At 41.4% G+C, this 19,836-nt stretch overlaps 1 protein-coding gene across 23 annotated transcripts in view; it reads right to left on the minus strand.

Moving 5' to 3' along the window:
• DLG2 (discs large MAGUK scaffold protein 2) overlaps positions 1-19,836 on the minus strand; it is a 1,355,349-nt gene that overhangs the window by 310,556 nt on the left and 1,024,957 nt on the right. For all 23 annotated transcript variants that reach the window (XM_067466492.1, XM_067466491.1, XM_067466494.1 and 20 more), the window contains one exon: positions 7,019-7,188. In XM_067466492.1, coding sequence (XP_067322593.1) covers positions 7,019-7,188 — 170 coding nt within the window. The remainder of the gene's footprint in view (positions 1-7,018; positions 7,189-19,836) is intronic.

Below are 19,836 nucleotides of genomic sequence, written 5' to 3' on the forward strand. Positions count from 1 at the left end.
CACACTCCGGGGCAGAGAGTTCCACTGCTGAACGGCTCTCACAGTCAGGAAGTTCTTCCTAATGTTCTTCCTAATGTTCAGACTAGACATCTCTGCAATTCACGAATAGTGTTTCTTAGAGTCTCTGCTTCATAACTAAGTATACATGTCATCATATAGTGTGCACTATGATAGAAGGTTTTGTCCCATTTGTATAGTGTGTGTTTGTGTGTGTGTAATTGAATCTATTTTGCAAAATAAAATAAAATAAAGCAACTCCCCAAATGTGAAAAGTCACACAATACTGAGCAACAAATCCCCCACAGTCAGATGCAGTGGGGAGAAAACTTCTGAAACAATTCCATCAGTCGATGAAACTCTGTCACAAAGCAAAGACATTTCCCCTGGCAATGACTTGACCTATTAGGAGATTTCGAATAAAGCCTCTTTTTGTGCATCAGTCATACGCCTTTGCAAATAATCTATCATAGAGAATCACAAGAAATACAATTCTCACACTAAAAAGATCAGGAACAATATACATCAGATGCAGGTTATATCAAATATAAAGCCAAAAGTATCGCTAGAAGGGAGGGCAAAATGAGGGTATTGGCTTTCAAATATGAACACAGCCCCCACAATGAAAATTTCTGTCCACCGAGCATTGAGAAATATGGTTTAGGCACCTAAAAGGGGAGACAAGGGATATTACAAATAGATTGCAAAAGCAACAAACACAGGTGTAAATGATTTTCAGTATCTGACTCTTCAGAATCCCAGAAATTTGAGGACTGAAGGAATATTTCATGGGGAGGGAAATGAGAATTATTATTTGGGAAGACAATTTTGCCTACAATACAAGAAAAATTATCATTTGACAAAATCCCTTTTTGAGACTGTAGAATTGATACCATTTGATACGACTTTAACTACCATGGCTCAATACTATGGGAGGAATACTTTGGTGAGGCACCTGCAATCTTTGGCAGAGAAAGTTAAAGACCTTGTAAAACTACATCTCCCATGATCTTGTTACATTCAGCCACAGTGGTTAGAATGGTGTCAAACTGCATTAATTCTGCAGTTTAGATGCACCCGCAGACTCTGGGTAACATATTAGACCTCAATTTGATAGCTGCCACCAAACCAATGTAATCTCAATCTGTATACAGTGTTTCCACACCTATCGCGGGGGTTCCGTTCCAGGAACCCTCGCGATAAGAGAAAAACCATGATGTAGGGACTCTATACTGTATATGTACAGTATAGCGCTGCCCACTCTTCTCTCCCCCTCCTCTCTCTCTCTCTTCCTCTCCTCTTTCCCCCTCCCTCCCCTTGCTGGAGCCATCCTTCTCCCTCCCTCCCTGCCTCCCTCCCTGCTTCCCCAATGGCATGGGGCTGTCACCCAGTGTCCCCCTAGCTACTTGTATTTTAAATTTTTTTTTGAAAAGTCACAAAACAGCGAGTCTGCGGTTAGTGAAAAGTGAAGCGGTGAGAGAACACTGTACATAAAAATCAGAGGAATGCCCTGGGACAGAAACCAATAATGAGATAATTAGCTCATGTGAATTGAAGCTGGGAAAACCTAGGTAGAACCAACCAAGCACATTTTTCAGATTTTTGCAGGGAGGCCTATGAGGGGACAAATATAAATACCAGAGCTTGTTCATTGAGTTACAGCACATCTACATGGACCACTCAAGCCAGCTCCTTGTGTCATGTATCATGTTCTGCAGTTGGTGGTGGTTGGTGGTGGCAGGCCTAGAGGTTGGTGATGGGAGGGTTAATGTAAGTTCTAAAGGGTTGAGTAATCTGTAAGAGTTCATGGGTGAAAGCAATTAAAGGTGGAGGTATGCAAGAGATGGGTTGCAGTTGGGTGTTTCTGGATATAAGGAGCTAGCCTTGGGACTGATCTTTGGAGAAAAGTATTTGTTTGATCTTGGTGGTAGATGCTGCTGGTTTTTCCCCAGGTTTGTCGATTTTCGGTGTCCTGTCTACTGAACCTTTGTAATCCTGGAACCTTGAATCTTGGACTGGCTTTTGTCAATGGTATAGACTCTTGATCCCTGTATTTTGTTTACTGAACTCTTGGTGTTTGACCACTGGACTGGACCAATTGATTACGGAGTTATCTTGAATTTGCAACAGTGCTTGCTGTTTTTGTTTTATATTCTGAGGCTGAGTGCAATCTTTATGTTTTATATTTTGGGCTATTAAAACAGTCAGAAAGTAAGTGCTGTTTTAATTAAATTGTTTAACACAAACTAGGTATTTGTTTGGTTCATCTCTACCTCAATAAGGCAGAGCCTTGGCAATGTGACACCTTGGCATCCAAATGCCAGATGTAGCTGATCTGAGATAATGTGGGGCAAGGCCCCCTTAATATGACAAAGCCAGGGGACAGTTCAAATTCTTTCCCAGAATCTGGAGTATCCCTCAACTTTTAGCTCATCTGAATAGTTGGGCTGTTTCTGTTCTGGAATCATCCACAACTGTTCTCATTGCTTTTCAATGCTTCCCAAGGCTCAAGAAACCTGGAGACAGGGTGCTGGTATTTACTGTACCTTCCCATCTGCTGTGTTGTTGTAGTCTCTGGCTGCAAAATGGGACCTACCTGTCTGCCATCACTTTATTGCCCTGACCAGTGTCACTGCAGGCAAAGTAAGGGTGGCTGTCTGATCCATATCAGGGTCAATCCAACATATGCCATGCTGGATCAGTCCCAGAATAGCTGGTCAGTGTAGAGCCACGCTTAGAGCCCTTTCACACATCACTATATTCCAGAATATCAAGGCAGGAAATCCCACATTTTCTGCTTTGACCTGGAATATATGATAGTGTGGACTCAGATAGTCCAGTTCAAAGCAGATATTGAGGGATTTCCTGCCCTGGTATTCTGGATTATATGGTTGTGTGGAACCAGTCAGAGATAGAGATCAATTCAGTTAGAAACGGACATAGAGGGCCTTTCCACACAGCCATATCACACAGAGTATCAAGCCAGATAATGCACAATATCTGCTTTTTTTAATTGAGAAACTGCAAATTGCTTCTAGTGTGAGAGAATTGGCTGTCTGCAAGGACATTGCCCATGGGATTTATTTATTTAGAAGTTTTATATACCGGTCTTCTCACCTCCAAGGAGGGACTCAGGCCGGTTCACAACATGTGTTCATATACAGTAATATACAAAACAGCACAGTGCATCATCATTACACATTAAAATATAAGTACAATAAAAACATAATCACATTACACAAGCCAAGTCGTCAATAAAATCACAATTCTTCATCATCCTTCCATGTGGACGCGGGTTATTGACTCAATCCTCAAATGCATATTCCAAAGCCAGGTTTTTGTTAGTTTTCTAAAGGTCAGGAGGGAGGGAAAAGATCTAATCTCTTAAGGGAGGGAATTCCAAAGCCGAGGAGCCACCACTGAGAAGGCCATATGTTTTAATGTTTTACCATCCTTGTGGGAGGCTTCTCTCATGTTCCTACATGGGGCGCTGGAGCTGACAGAGGGAGCTCATCTGTGCTCTCCCAGAATTCAAACCTTCAATCTATTGGTCTTCAGTCCTGCCGGCACAAGAGTTTAACCCATTGTGCCACTGGGGGTTATCTGAATCCACGCTGCCATATAATCCAGTTCAATGTGGATTTTATACAGCCGTGTGGAAGGGGCCAGAGTTAGCTTAAAAATGGAGAAAATCTGAACAGGGTGGAGGAGTAGAAAAAAAAATCTGAATAGGGTTTCATGACAACTGATGATGTGTAAAGAGTTCAAGGAGAAGAAATATTACTTTGCTTGAAATTTTACTTCATGAGGAATGAGGGACAATTTTGGTTTGTGGTGTGCCACTACAAATTACAGGTGGAAACTTGCATGTTGGAATGTCTCCTCATATCCTAAAAATCTCTACCAGATAGAATGTTTTACACTGGATAGAATGCTATACACTTACTATACAGGAAGAAGAATGGTTTTGTTCTAACGTACTATTTTTCTACATCCAAGAAATATTTTTGTTTGGAGGAAGCTCAGACCATGAAACCTCTCCACCTGGTGCCTGAAATCCAACTGCTTTCTAATCAAGCTCCCCTCTGTAACAATGAGATGGGAATTTAACCAGCACCTGGGTTACTAATGTGAATGTTTCCAACTAAACCTCATACCCAGAATGCTTGGATGATAAAATCAATATTTGAAATGCCAGGGGGTAAGAGCTCCAGCTTGTTATAAAAGTTTTTTTTTCAAAAAATAATCTCTCTCACACACAGCGAGTAAAGCAAAATTGTTCCAGGCAGCAAAACTGGAAATGAGAAGCTTGTGAGGATTTCCCCCATCAAACTAAAGCATTTAATTTCTTTTTCTCCAGCATACTTACTTGTAAAGTCAAGCTTAATTATTTCTTACTGCCTTATCAAAAGCTTAACGGATATGCTAAATTTAGTTCTTTTCAACACGGAGTTCTTAAGGATTAAGCCTTGTGCCGAATACCTGTTTCAATCCAGTCCTGTTCAAAGATGGTCTTTGCAGAACCTTGATGTGGGAGAAGGAGACAAAGAGCCAAATCCTGTACATGCCCTATGCTTGCAATTGCACTTTTCTGAGGGTCACACAAAAGCTGATTGGAGGCAGAAAAAAAAAACCCTGTCAGCTCTGATTACCTAAATTTCCCAATGCTTTAATTCTTTCCTGCCTACTTTCACCACTTAGGATGGTGCATTCTTGCTGTGTTAGCCCATCCGTAGGCGTCCAGAAAAAGCCATTTTGCTCCCATAATAGATGCATTACTCCAACAAACTGCCCATTTTTCATGAAAGTACAGAACAGAACCACACCGAATCACAGTGTTAGAAGGGGCCACAAGAGTTATCTACTCCAATCTCATTTCCTGAAAGAATACAACACGAAAGCCATCCAACCTGTGTTTAAAGACCTTCAAAGGAGACTCTAGCCTCCTCTTCATGCTCAAGGAGTTCCTCCTAATGTTTAGGAGGAGACTAATTTGATGCCTTTAGTCTGTGTCTTAGTCTCTGGAGTAGGTAAAAATAAGATTTTTTTCATTTGTTATCTGTTGGCAAAGGGATCCTGTAGCACTTTACAGACTGAGAGAATTTCCACATAGCCATATAACCCAGAATATCAAGGTAGAAAATCCCACAATATCTGCTTTGAACTGGGTTATCTGAGTCCACACTGCCATATATTCCAGTTCCAAGCAGAAGGGGCATGAGAGAACAAAATTGGAGGCATGAGCTCTCATAGATGCTTTTGAACTGTGGTGCTGGAGGAAAGTTCTGAGAGTGCCTTGGACAGCGAGAAGATCCAACCAGTCCATACTTCAAGAAATAAAGCCTGACTGCTCATTGGAGGGAAGAACAGTAGAGGCCAAGATGAAGTACTTTGGCCACATCATGAGAAGAAAGGAAAGCTTAGAGAAGACAACGATGCTGGGGAAAAAGGAAGGAAAAAGGATGAGGGGCCGACCAAGGGCAAGATGGATGGATGGTATCCTTGAAGTGACTGGATTGACTTTGACGGAGCTGGGGGTGGTGATGACCGACAGGGAGCTCTGGCGTGGACTGGTCCATGAAGTCATGAAGAGTTGGAAATGACTGAACGAATGAACAACAACAAAGCTCTCACAGACAAAGTCAACTTCCTCCGATGAAGTCGACTAAGGCCCCTTCTACACTGCCATATAACCAAGATTATCAAAGCAGGTGATCCACATTATCTGCTTTGAACTAGATTATCTGAGCCTACACTGCCATATAATCCAGTTCAAAGCAGATAATCTGTATTATATATGGCAGTGTAGAAGGGGCCCTGGTCTACCAAAGTGTATACTTCTAACTACTTTGTTCTCTCACTTAGTGTCTAAGGTGCTATAAGAACCCCTTTGCATACTGATATTCCATATTAATAGAACTGTGTATAGGAAGAGAATGTGCACATTGAGAAAAAAATATTAAAAAGCACACTGGAAGAAAAGCGTTTATCAAAATATGTATGCATTCTCATGAAAACAACTTGCAATCTGACATGAATCAACACTAGGAAGAGAATGCCAGTGTTGTAATACACTGCACCCTGAAACTGCCTCTCTGTGGACTTCCCCTTCCTATCAACAAATTATATGATGAGGGAGGGGAACTCCGCATTGATGGAAAGACATAGGGGGATAATTCTCAATGTTACCAAAGAATGTATCCGAGGGCCCTTCCACACAGCACTATATCCCAGAATATCAAGGCAGGAAATCCCACAACATCTGCTTTGAACTGGGTTATCTGAGTCCACACTCAAGATAATGTGGGATTTTCTGCCTTGATATTCTGGGATATAGAGCTGTGTGGAAGGGCCCCAAATGGTAGTACTGCTTCCAAGCAAGTCTAACATGGCCATCTTAAGCTATGGGAGAAATGATGTGAGGGTAGCACATTTGCAGGTTGTGTTTGTATTTCCTTAGATTGCCGATACCATTTTTTAGTTTATTACCATAGTTTGTTAATTAACATTAAGCTGGATGTCTTGGTTTGCATATAATGTGAAATGGTGATGCAACGCAAGTTAGCTCTTTGCAGCCAACTACAAGGGAAAGAGGAATCGTGCATCTATTATTTCATAAACTATTATTCCTCCAAGGCTAAACAAACCATGGTTTATGAAGCTGAGAATGTGGTGAAGGCCCAAATGCAGGAATACGTAGTTCCCTACTTTCTTACATAACTTTGTATGATACACACACACACACACTTGGACAAGATCCTTTTGTGGACTATATACAGAATCAGGCATCAATGGTTAGTTTAGATAATATAGTCCCAGTGTGTCTAGATTTCCCTTCAGTGGCCATGCTGGCTGGTGGGAAAGAGAGAGAGACAGAGAGAGAGAGAGAGAGAATCATAGAATCATTGCGTTGGAAGAGACCTCATGGGCCATCCAATCGCATTCAAAGCACCCCTGACAGATGGCCATCCAGCCATAAATGTCCCATAAATAATGGCATTAGTTCCATTTTTACTATTACCTTTTGGTCCCTTGAACAGTTTGATCTCAACAACCGTCTCCAAAATAGGTCTTCTTCGACGGACATATAGTCGCACTATGGAGCCAGCTTCTTTGAGGGCCTCAACAGCTTTGCTGTGCGACACCTCCGATACATCGACCTCGTTCACCCGCAAGATGCAATCATTGACTCTGGAGAGAAGGGGGAAATAACAAGAAGAGAGGTTGAAGGGTCTGATTTCAAAAGGAGAAAGCATTTCATCAGCAGCACAAAACACATTCTTGGATTATTGGAATGTTTTCAAGGGAATGGGGCCGGCACAGACATGCAACGGAGGAATGCCCTTGTCTCGTGTACATAAGGAAAAGCCAGGTATTTCTGAAGTCTCATTGGCAGTCATTTATAAAAGTGGTTCCCTGGGGAACAACAACAACAAAACTTTCCTGTATGCTCAGCATGCTTTTTGCTAACTCTATTAAGAGGCAAACCTGTCTGTAATGAAATTGTATTGAAAGTCATTCTATTGCCTCCTGGAATTTTATTCCATAAGGAAATTAGTTATTGAGATTAATACACCTACGGCAAGCATCCGTCCACCATTCAACACTGGGCAGCATTCACCTCTCCGAAAAGCAAAGTGCTCTTTGTTCATTTTAGTTCAATATAATAATATAATATAACGTAATATAATATAAATAATGTATCAGTGCATTTCAATTTGGTATACTATTTCTTCCTCAAATAACTCTGAATTATTAACCCTAGATTTGCTTTTCCCTCTGAGATGAGAGGTGAGACTATCAAGTAGCAATGCCCAGTTCTAATGTTTCTAGTGTTCCCATAATCTATTACCATTGGCTATGCTTCTCAAGGTTGTTAAGAGTATTAAACATCCTAGGATTACTGAGAGATGTAGGTCAAAACATCTAGAACAGGGGTTCTCAACCTGTGGGTCCCCAGGTGTTTTGGCCTACAACTCCCAGAAATTCCAACCAGTTTACCAGCTTTTAGGATTTCTGGGAGTTGAAGGCCAAAACATCTGGGGACCCACATGATGAGCACCACTGATTCAGATGGAGACAATTGCCCATGCCTGCTCTAGAACAGGAACAGACACTTGTTAGAGGTCCAGGAGAAAACTTTCTCCCTTTGGGACTCTTGGAGATAGGAGGTGCATTGACTATCAAAAATGCAACCAAGAAAGCAAAACCCCTGGAGTGGCTGGAAGTTTACTTCTAGTTTTGAATATATGCAGAATACCTACATCCAATGAATATATTATCTTGAGGAATTTTTTTAATTGTCCAGATTTTTTTCCATGTCAGAAGTAACTTGAGAAATTGTAAGTCATTTCTGGTGTGAAAGAATTGGCCATCTGCAGGGACGTTGGCTTGGGGATGTCTGGGTGTTTTACCATCCTGTGAGAGGCTTATCTCATGTCTCTGCATGGGAAGCTGGAGCTGACTGATGAGAGATCACCCAGTCTCACAGATTCGAACCACCAACCTTTCAGTTAAGCAGTTCAGCCAGCACAAGGGTTTAACCCATTGTGCCACTGCACCATTGCGCACTGAAGTTTATCACAGAATGGCATTAGAGGACCTCGAAACTCCCAACAGAAGATTCAAGAAATGTTCTAGGTCCGCCAACATGGCTCTATCAAAACTTGTTAATTTCAGTGGGGTTCACTATTATTCACAGTTTCCTATTTCCATGGTAAATTCAGGAATATAACCCCTCTGGAGATAAAGATCATATTGCATCCCTTAAACTTAAAGGGACTGTCTTTTTAAGTAGCATGGTCATTGGTGGGCCTTATAACTTTGCCAGCTCATCCAGCAGTCTTATTTGTGTCACTGAATGTATGCATACAGGATGTCATTTGCAGCTAAACAACATATTTAAAGAAGGAGAAGTCTGTAATCCTGACCCAGAAACCAGAGCAACCACTAGCCAGATATTTCATCACAGGACATCATGGCCTGCCTGAATGGTATTGAGTGCCATCTCCTTCAGGCATTTTCTATAATTTCTGGATTTATAGATTTAAGACACCAGTCTTAAGGCCTCGGCCTAGTTCATACTACAGGCAGAGCACTTCTTATCTGGAATTCTAAAGTCCAAAATCCTTCAGAATTCAATATCAATGGTTTAATGCACCCAAACTTCCAGCGCAAAATGATTAGCATGTTGTGTATTAAAGCATCATCAGGCTATGTTTGTAAGGGATATATGAAACATCAATAAAGTTCATTTTTAATTGGGTCCCAACTCCAAGATATTTCATTATAAATATGCAAAAATTGCAAAATCTAAAATCCAAGCATTTCAGGGATGGGATATTCTACCTGTATCATTACAGAATACTGGAAGCATAATGAGTGGCCAACTTAGATCCAGTTCTGTCTTGAGCAAATGAAGAAGGCAAAATTCTAAACATTTTGTTCAATATATGGTTCTCTTTGTTAATCACGTCAATATGAATCATCTTCTAGCTCACAATTTCTGCCTAGAGGACAATTCTTAACACCATCATCCATTTAAAGGTGTTGACAATGAAGTGTTCTTCACTGCCACCTTGCATGCAGCTCACTTTTGCTTTCAGCATATGAAATAGGAAAAAACTGAGATGTTTTCCTAATTTATTGATTTAAGTCCTTATTACATGAGCCTTTTCTTTTGCTATGATGGCGGTATCTGGAAGAACCATATTCAAGTGGGTTTGATTTCCTTTTTACTATTCTTTCAGAACCATGACAGACTTCAGCATTCAAGTACCCTAAAACATATTGCATGCAACATTTTGGGCTAACCCCCCACTACTCTCCCCAAGACATTATCCCCAACTTTTGGTTTGGAACAAACATACTTACTCCATCCATATCAGGAGATATGGCCTTTCAGACAGTCTGGCCAAAATCCATATAGGTTATGACCAGAAATTTGAGTTGTGTCCAGATGCAACAATGCCAACAACTCCCATGACTCCATAGCACGTAGCCATGGCAGTTAAAATGGCATCAAACTGCATTAACCCTACAGTGTAGATCAGTGGTTCTCAACCTTCCTAATGCCATGACCCCTTAATACAGTTCCTCATGTTGTGATGACCCCCAACCATAAAATTATTTTTGTTGCTACTTCATAACTGTAATTTTGCTTCTGTTATGAATTATAATGTGAATATCTGATATGCAGGATGTATTTTCACTCGTTGGACCAAATATCCAATACACCCAAATTGAACACTGGTGGGGCTGAGGGGGGTTGATTTTGTCATTTGGGAGTTGTAGTTGCTGGGATTTATAGTTCACCTACAATCAAAGAGCATTCTTAACTCCCCCAATGATGGAATTGAACCAAACTTGGCACACAGAACTCCCATGACCATCAGAAAATACTGGAAGGATTTGGTGGGCACTGACCTTGAATTTTGGAGTTCTAGTTCACCTACATCTAGAGAGCCCTGTGGACTCAGTGATGGATCTGGACCAAACTTGATATGGATACTCAAGATGCCCAATTGTGAACACTGGTGGAGTTTGGGGAAAATAGACCTTGACATTTGGGAGTTGTAGTTGCTGGGATTTATAGTTCACCTACCATCAAAGAGCATTCTGAACCCCACCGACCATAGAATTGGGCCAAATTTCCCACACAGAACCTCTATGACCAACAGAAAATACTGTTTTCTAATGGCCTTTGGTGACCCCTCTGACACCCTCTTGTGACCCCTCCAGGGGTCCCGATCCCCAGGTTGAGAAACGCTGGTGTAGATGCAACTGCTGCTTTAGGCTGACATATTTGATCTTATTTTGATAGCAGTTCCCCAAGCTGTTTGTTGCTACTAATTTTACAAGAACTTCTCTGCTAAAGAGTGCTGTTGCCTCCCAGGATTCCATAGCATTGAGATATGGCAGTTAAAGTGGCGTCAAAAACTGTATTACTTCTGCAGCGGAGAGCTGGCCTTAGTTGGCAGGCATAACAGATGCGTATAAAAGATCAGTAGCTATGGCTTTGAAAAGATCCTACTATTCCCATTTAGAAGATAATGAGCCTTACTAATAAAACACACACACCTCAGCAAGATGGAGCATTTCTATTCCTCTTGTTGATGAGAGGGATTCCACTCCGACAATGACTCATTGTAGGTTTAGTACTCAAGCCAGAATACCAAACCTACAATATTTAATGGAGCAGAAGTACAGAAGGTGTGGTATCCCTCTTTCTCCTCCATCTCCCACAGATGTACCAAGCAGCAATTTTGTCACTGCACTGAATACTAATCAACGCTTTCCATCTGAAGACCTGAAATTCAGGATCAGCTCCATTTAGCTTGCAACACAGAAAGGCTAGCCAAAGACATTTTACTGCCTAAAGTGAAGAACAAGATGGCACCACCTCCTATGCCATGTACAGAGACAGATTTGACTGATGGCTGAATTTCCACCAAAGTCAGGTAGAAAACCTGCTGAGTAAGGAAGTGGTTAGGGTTGGATACATGACAGCCACCGCTTTGTTACACACTATCATGCCACTGACTTCTCCCCAGCACTTGTCTACCTCAAATGGAGTATTGTGTTCAGTTCTGAGTGTCTCACTTTAAGAACAAGATAGGTAAATTGGATTGGGTTCAGGGAAGGGCATCAGGAATGCTAAGAGGTATGAAGGACAAAAGTTGGGGGAATTGGAAATGTTCAACATGGTGAGTAGAATATTGAAGGGTGACATGACTGCTCTCTTGAAATAGTTAATGGACTGTCACAGAGAGGAGAGGGCAGGTTTGCTCTCTGCTGCCCCAAAAGGTAGACTCAAATCTAATGGCTGTACATTACAGAGAGGTAGAGTTCAATAAAAAATTAGAAAGGACTTCTGGGCATCAAAAGTGGTCTTGCAATGGAACAAATTGCTTAGCCTGATAGGTGGTGGAGTCTACTTCACTGGATATCTTCAAAAATAGGTGTAGCTATAATACCTTAAACAGCTCTGGCCCAGCTTACCTGTTTGAATGTATCTCCCTCTACGAACCCCCAGGGACCTTAAGATCGTCTGGAGAGACCTTGCTCTCGGTCCCGCCACCATCACAGTCACATTTGGTGGGAACGAGAGACAGGGCATTTCGGTGGTGGGCCCTCGGCTGTGGACAAGATTAGATCTGCCCCCTCATGACCTTCGGAAAAAGCTCAAACCCTGGTTATGGGATCAAGCATTCGCAGAATAGATGGTTTTAACTTACTCTTTTAGCCGATTGCAATGGAGTGATGATGGTTTTAATGGACTGTTGAACTGATAGCTATGGATTGATTTGGAGGATGACATGAAATGGCCAATTGTTTTAATGTATCTATAACTGATTGTAATGTAGATCAAGTGTATATTATGTTGTGTATTCTTCGGCACCAAATGGTGCCTGTTGGTAGCCATCCTGAGTCTGTCTTTGGAGGTGAGAAGGACAGGATAGAAATGCATTGAGGATTCAATGGTCCATAAGTTACGTTCTAACTCTATGATTCTCTGTACCACCACACATGGGTGAATCATGCTGCAGTAAGAGTGGTCCTGCAACTCAGGAATGTGCTGACTTATCAAACTATATCAGGGGGAAGATACTATGTTTGCACTTACTGTAGGCCACACCACTTGGTCTTCAGGTGTAAGGCATAGATTTGGGTGTTAAGAAATGATTCAATTCAGTTTTGTACACACATAAGCCAACATGGTATTGTGGCTGAGCATTAGACTGCAGCAGCTCTGGAGAATGGCCTTCTGCAGGAATGTTGCTCAGGGGACGCCCAGATGGGGATCTCCAATCCCCACTCAGCCATGGAAACCTACTCAGTGACTTTTGGCACTCTCTCTTTTGGCACCCAATTTGCCTTCAGGTCACCATAAGTTGGAAACAAGTTGAAGGCGCACAGAAGTAAATGAATACCTTTCTCACCCATCCCTACAGTACAAGAACTATCAATTAAAAGATGAGCAAGGATATCAGATTAGATAGGAATCAGATACAGTGAACCTGTGTGTATTTTAAAAGAAACTCTGCTCTATATGATTTCCTTAGGCAGTGTTTCTCCCACATAGTTTGGCAAAGCCAAGCTCAGATTTCATTGGTTTTTCCAACACCAAATCAGTAAAGAAAACGACTGGCTGATGGTTGGATTAAAGGTACAGTGTCTCAAGAATACAAAAAGGCTGGCATTTATTCATAGGATTGCTACAGTTATATCTCAGGGCATCCAAAGGTCAAAGGCACGTGCTTGAGCAGCAATGTGGTAGCCATATATTGTCAAATTGAACAATTGGACAGGGTTAATGGCCGAACTAAAACAGTGAGTCACATACTGGCAAACTCTGACCTCACTTTCTATTATTCCCTTGTGATTATCTGATGTGAGTGGAGTCACATGTGAAATTATCTTCCATCTTTGCTGCACTTTTATCCTAGGGATTTTTGCAATCTTGGTAGAGTTTCTGTAGAAATGTCAACATGTTGGATAGAAGTGGATTTCCTGTTTGATGAGGTACATGAGGAGTGGTGTCTCCTCCATTTGCCATCACACTACACTAAAAAATCAGCTTGGAAATCTCTTATGAATGGCAATGTAAGAATGAAAGAGTTGGAAGGATTTCAAGCAGTCTAGCTTCTTTCTGAAGATGTCAGAAAAGGAGACCCTATCTCTCTAAGTCAGTTTCTCAAACTGTGTTCCTCTAGGTGTTTTGGACTTCAGCGCCCACAATCTCTAACAGCTGGTATACTAGCTAGGATTTTTGGGAGCTGAAGTCCAAAACACCTGGAGGAACACAGCTTGAGAAACACTGCTCTAGGGAATTGGTTTCACTGCCCAACAACTCTTAGTAGCTATCTAGAATGTTCAATTGAAATCTACTCTCCTAGAACATCAAACTCATTAGACCTGGTTCTACTTTCTAGGAAGGGAAAAACAGACCTGTCTCTTTCTCTCTGTGACAGCCCTTGAAATCCATTTAAAGAGTGCTATCATGCCACCACTCAGCCTACTCTTCACCAAGTGGAATATGTCCAACAATGTCAACTCTTCCCATTCTTATCACCAACTTGTCAATATCCTTCTCAAAATGGTGGTCTCTCATCCCCAAACACATCTGCTTCGGAGTCTGCAGTAAATCATTACATCTCAATATGGCTTCAATAGTACCAATTTATTTATTTATTTCATTTCATAAATATTGCATAAATTAGTATAAAACTGATAAAAATAGAAGGAGCACAGGCGGCTAAATGTCTTTTGATCAAAAATGGGCAACGGCAATGGCATTGTCTGTAAGCAAAGGTAAAGGTAGTCCCCTGACATTAAGTCCAGTCATGTCTGACTCTGGGGTGTGGTGCTCATCTCCATTTCTAAGCCGAAGAGCCAGCGTTGTCCGTAGACACCTCCAAGGTCATGTGGCTGGCATGACTGCATGGAGCGCCGTTACTTTCCCGCCGGAGCAATACCTATTGATCTACTCACATTTGCATGTTTTCGAACTGCTAGATTGGCAGAAGCTAGGGCTGACAGCGGAAGCTCATGCCGCTCCCCGGAATTGTCTGTAGCCTCCAACAATTAATAATAATAATAATAATAATAATAATAATAATAACAACAACAACAACAACAACAACAACTTTATTTTTATACCCTGCAAACCATCTCCCCAAAGGGACTCGGGGCAGCTTACAAGGGACAAGCCCAAAAAATTACAAACGGAACACAACCAATTAAAAACATCAGACAAAATATAAAATAATCACAATTGTAAACAACATCAAAACAATATGGCTGAGAAAAAATAACATAGCTGAGGTACAGATTCAATGAGTGCAATACATTCTGAAGAAGCGCAAGGAAAGTGCAACAAACAAGCAGGCAAGGTAGGAGATACTGTCATCAAAAGTGCTGAGGTGGATGATAAGAGGGGCTGACGTAAAGTGCTAAACTTAAAGTAGGGGTAGGAAAATTACTAGTGGACTGCTTAATCAAAAGCACACCAGAATGTCCAGATTTTTAGTTGTCTCTGGAAAGAGGACAAAGTAGGAGCCGGTCTGATCTCCCTAGGGAGGGAGTTCCAGAGCCAAACGGCCACCACTGAGAAGGCCCTCTCAGTCCGTGCTTGAGACGGCAGACAGAGAGAGAGCAGTGCCTCCCTGGATGTTCTCAAGGTATGTGCTGGTTCATAGGGGAGGAGGCGATCACAAAGATAAGCAGGTACCAAACCATTTAGGGCTTCCTCTGTACATGAGGCAGGGCATAGTGGACAAGCATACAGATGCGGAGTTGTCTGCTCTGCTCCACAGTCACACAAGGTGTGGGATTCTTTTAGGGCAACTTGGAAGTCTCTGAACAGACTCAGAAGTGGAGTGGGCAGATCAAAAGACAACTTGGCAAAATGGCACTACCTAAAAGAATAGTATCAATAATGCTAATAGACCTTACCGCAGTACAGAAAGAAGACTGACCTTCGCTTTAGAAACTAAAGAACAGTAATGGGGAACAGAGAAACAGAAGGAGCCAAAAACGAACTGAACAGCAGTGTACACAAATGTTGAGAAACACCCTCCATCATCTGATCTCAGCAGTAGAAACTTCTTTATTAAATGTCAGTGGCATTTATCAGATCTATGACTGCACAGAGAGGCAAAAATGAGTCAACCATTTTCATAATAAAGGATCCTTAGAGCAAGAAATTAGGCACTAAGGAAATGTTGATGGACCAACAAGTAGTTTGTGGTGGAGGGCGGTACTGTGCATTTTCCCACCTCACATGCTTGGGCATCTTTTTGACCTGGTATGTTTAGCTAAACAAGGAGCAAATGCACATATCAGAAGAAACTAACACAAAAGCCCCCTTTTAGACAAAAGTATAAAATACTGAGACATAAACAGTCAAATGTAGTATGTAGCAACTTCTTACATCCCAGTGCTTTCAATGGCCTTTCCGCAAAATAACTTCCAACTTGATATGCACTGACTCCTTTGTAAAGCAGTTCTGATGCTATATCTCATTAATACATTGCTTCTTTAAATACTTATTATACTTTCAAAACTCTTAGCACCTGGAAAGTTATTTCTGTCACTTGAAAAGGATATAATGGTAGGTAAACACCAGGATTAAATGCAATTTTTGTCCACATCAGCAAACTGCATACCAAGACAGAAAACAGGTGCCCCATTTTTTCCCAAAGACATACAAAGAAGAGTCAAAGTGTTCTAAGAGAAAGAAATTGACTTGTCAGCAGACGCTGTAATTTCTCCTTTCAGTTTAGTGGAGCGGAAAGGAGAAATGGGTGAGATTTCTTTCAACCCTAGTCCCTCTGGATCCAAAGAATGATCAAGATGCCAATACTTACTCTGTATTCCTGGCTCAAACAGAACTTGTATGGTCACCAAACTGTAGGGATTGTCACAAGATATTTGAAGTCTTAAGAAGATCTCACCCTCCCACAAAAATGCTGTAGAATGCAAGCTGAAGTCTCACACAGATCATAGATTTCCCAACGACTTTGGAGGAAAGAGGAGGAAAGTTTCACTGTCTATTAAAAAAAAATCACATCAGGATTTGCCACCCATCAATCCAAGTCTCCGAAGAGTAGCTCGCAAAACACTTGAAGCCGGCTTGCATTTATGCAAGAAGACCAGTTGCAACACATACCTCCTAAAAAGCTCATTCCAAATTTGCTATGTTGCAAACAACTTTCATCTCCTTCTCCCTCTCGGTCCCTCTCCAGCTTTCTTTGTCTTTGACGCACACACACCAACAAATTAAAGAGTTATAACAAGTCCGCGAGGCAAAATTCCACCTTTTTCAAACAGACTGCTACAACAACTCAGATGCAAGAGGATTTCCAACCTGCCAAAGGCAGAGAAGGGAATTGCAAAAAAACTCACTGAACAGGCTGCTGTTCAGACAGGTTTTTTTTAAATAAAATAAAACCACACCCTTCATCAACATGGTCATTGAGAGAAGAGTTGCAAATTACTGCATGCTCCCCCAAACAGGCAGTTCAGTTCTTAGTTCTAAAGTTGATTAGACATCATTAGAAACTACAAGTTTACCATTAGTTGTGGTGTTTACAGACAATTATCTGATTTGAATTTGGGTACAACAAACGTTTTTGGCAAGAAAAAGAGAGAAGATTCATTTAGTTGGAAGAAGGCATTGAAGTAAAAGATGAACACAGAGGAAACTTCATGTCCAATAGTTTCATTACCCACCATGGAAACCAAAATCTGTGGATTCTCATGTTGTATGATATACAATGGCACCTCTTATATAAAATTGTAAAATAATGTTTTGCTTTCAGGAAATTTTTGAAAACATTTTCACATCATAAATAGTTGAATCCATGGATACAGAGAGTTGGCCATGTGTGGAAAATATATTTGCATTTGCAAAAAAAAAAAAAAATCATATACTTTATGCCAGTGGTTCTCAACATGTGGGTCCCCAGATGTTTTGGCCTTCAACTACCAGAAATCCTAACAGCTAGTGTTGTAGTACAGCGTGATAGTAACATTACTACTACCAGTAGAAGGAAGACGAGGGCTGCGCAGGTGTTGGAGGAGGAGCAGCAGCGAAAGTGGATTAGAGACATATTCATGGCTCCAACTGATTCTGAATCCTTCAAGGGTTTCTCAGACTGTGAAATGGGGGAAGGAGAGGAAAGCAGGAGAGTTAAGCGGGCTACTCGTGAACAAGAATCTGATGAGGAGCTCCAAAGGAAGCGTATCCGTGATATACTTAGCGCTCCAACAGAAGATGAAGATTTTATGGGTTTTGAAAGGAGTGATGGGACTGGGAGTGACATTGAGGAGGAGGGTGATTTGGACTGGACCCGTGTACAGGAAATTAGGGATACCTGTACTCAGCCTACCTCCAGTGATGACTTTTTTTGCAGAAGAGTGGCAATCGGGGAACACTTGGGAGGATCTAAGTCTTGACAGACGCTGGCAAAGGTGGAGAGATGGGCGTCAGTGCTCAGCTGCAGGGAATGGGGCATCTGAAAGTGAGGATGAAGGGGTGGGGAGCAGTTCATCCTCTGATTAGGAGCTTTAGGATATAAGTTGGTTTGGTTTCAATGGGTCTTTGCAGAAGGCAAAGTGTCATTTCTGGTGTATATCTTTGTTCCTGCTATTACTCTCAAGCTTGGGTCCTTGGACTATAGATCTTCGTGTTTCCGTGACTTCCGGCTGCTACTTCGTAAGTGCTGACTACAACTCTCCCTGTTTGTCTACGGACCATGTTTTGACAACGACTACGCTTTTTAGACTGCTTTTTCTTACTTCGGACGTGCCTAGACTACGGACTGCCTTTGGACTCTGATTTTGCTTGCTCCCACATTGTTTTTTGGTGCCTTTTGGACATTTTGAATTACAATCAGATTGCTGTATATTTTTGTTATCCCAGATTATACTCTGGGATAAACGGATTATATTTAAATTGAGTTTTTTACGTAGCGGTTGCTATAGACTTTTAGTTTGTGCTAGAGACACTGAAGCAAGTGTCTCTAAAGCCTTTTTGTGTTCAATAAACCTGTGTTTGGACCTTTTATATTGTGTTTGGCGTTCTTGAGGCTTCTGGGTCTTGACAGCTAGTAAACTGGCTGGGATTTCTGGTAGTTGAGAACCACTGAACTAGAAGAAAGAATAACAAAATAGGAGAACCAAGGGATTATGGGAGCTATAGTCTTAAAAGGCAACTTTTTCAAGTTGTGCTAAATAAGTTATCAGGTAAAGTTATTTATTTGTTAATCAATGTCTTGCTTCAATATATTTCCTATCTTTCTCCCAAGACTAGGGCTCAAGGCAGCTGATGATAGGATTAACAAAATCACATACAGATTAAAAATGCAATATTGAAAAATTGAAGTCCTTAATGAAAACGTAATTGTCAGTTGCAACACACAATTACTAGATCTCTATCCCATTTGTATATATCCCTTGTAACTACTTCTAGACGAGTGGCAATTTTAGAATGCATTGACTCTGTAGTATGAATGAAGTTTGACACCACTTGAACTGCCATGGTTCAAGGCTATGGTATCTTGGGAGTTGTTTTGATAAGGCACCAGCAATCTTTGGTAGAGAAGGCTAAAAGATTTTGTAAAGCTACAACTCTCATGATTCTATAGTATGGAGCCATGAAAAACAGTGTTAAGCTGCATTAATTATACAGTTTAGACGCAATCTTATTTTACACATGTGCCCTTCATGAATGCATGCACAAATGTTTTTACATGAAAGAAGAGCTCCTGGAAATTATAGAATCATAGAGCTGGAAGAGAGTTCATGGGCCATCCAGTCCAACCCCCTGCCAAGAAGCAGAAAAAATGCATTCAAAGTACTCTCAACAGATGGCCATCCAGCCTCTGTTTAAAAGCCTCCACCACATTCTGGGACAGAGAGTTCCACTGCTGAACAGCCCTCACAGACAGGACGTTCTTCCTAATGTTCAGATGGAATCTCCTTCCCTGTAATTTGAAGCCGTTGCTCCACGTCCTATCTCCAGGGCAGCAGAAAACAAGCTTGCTCCCTCCTCCCTATGACTTCATCTCACATACTTATACATGGCTATCATGTCTCCTCTCAGCATTCTCTTCTTCAGGCTAAACATGCCCAGTTCTTTAAGCCACTCCTCATAGAGCTTGCTCTCCAGACCCTTGATCATTTTAGTTGCCCTCCTCTGGACACTTTCCAGCTTGTCAACATCTCCCTTCAATTGTGGTGCTCAGAATTGGACACAATATTCCAGATGTGGTCTAACCAAAGCAGAATAGAGGGGTAGCATTACTTCCTTAGATCTAGACACTATGCTCCTCT

This window comes from Anolis sagrei, chromosome 3, assembly GCF_037176765.1.
Source record: "Anolis sagrei isolate rAnoSag1 chromosome 3, rAnoSag1.mat, whole genome shotgun sequence".
NCBI classification, from domain to species: Eukaryota; Metazoa; Chordata; class Lepidosauria; order Squamata; family Dactyloidae; genus Anolis; species Anolis sagrei.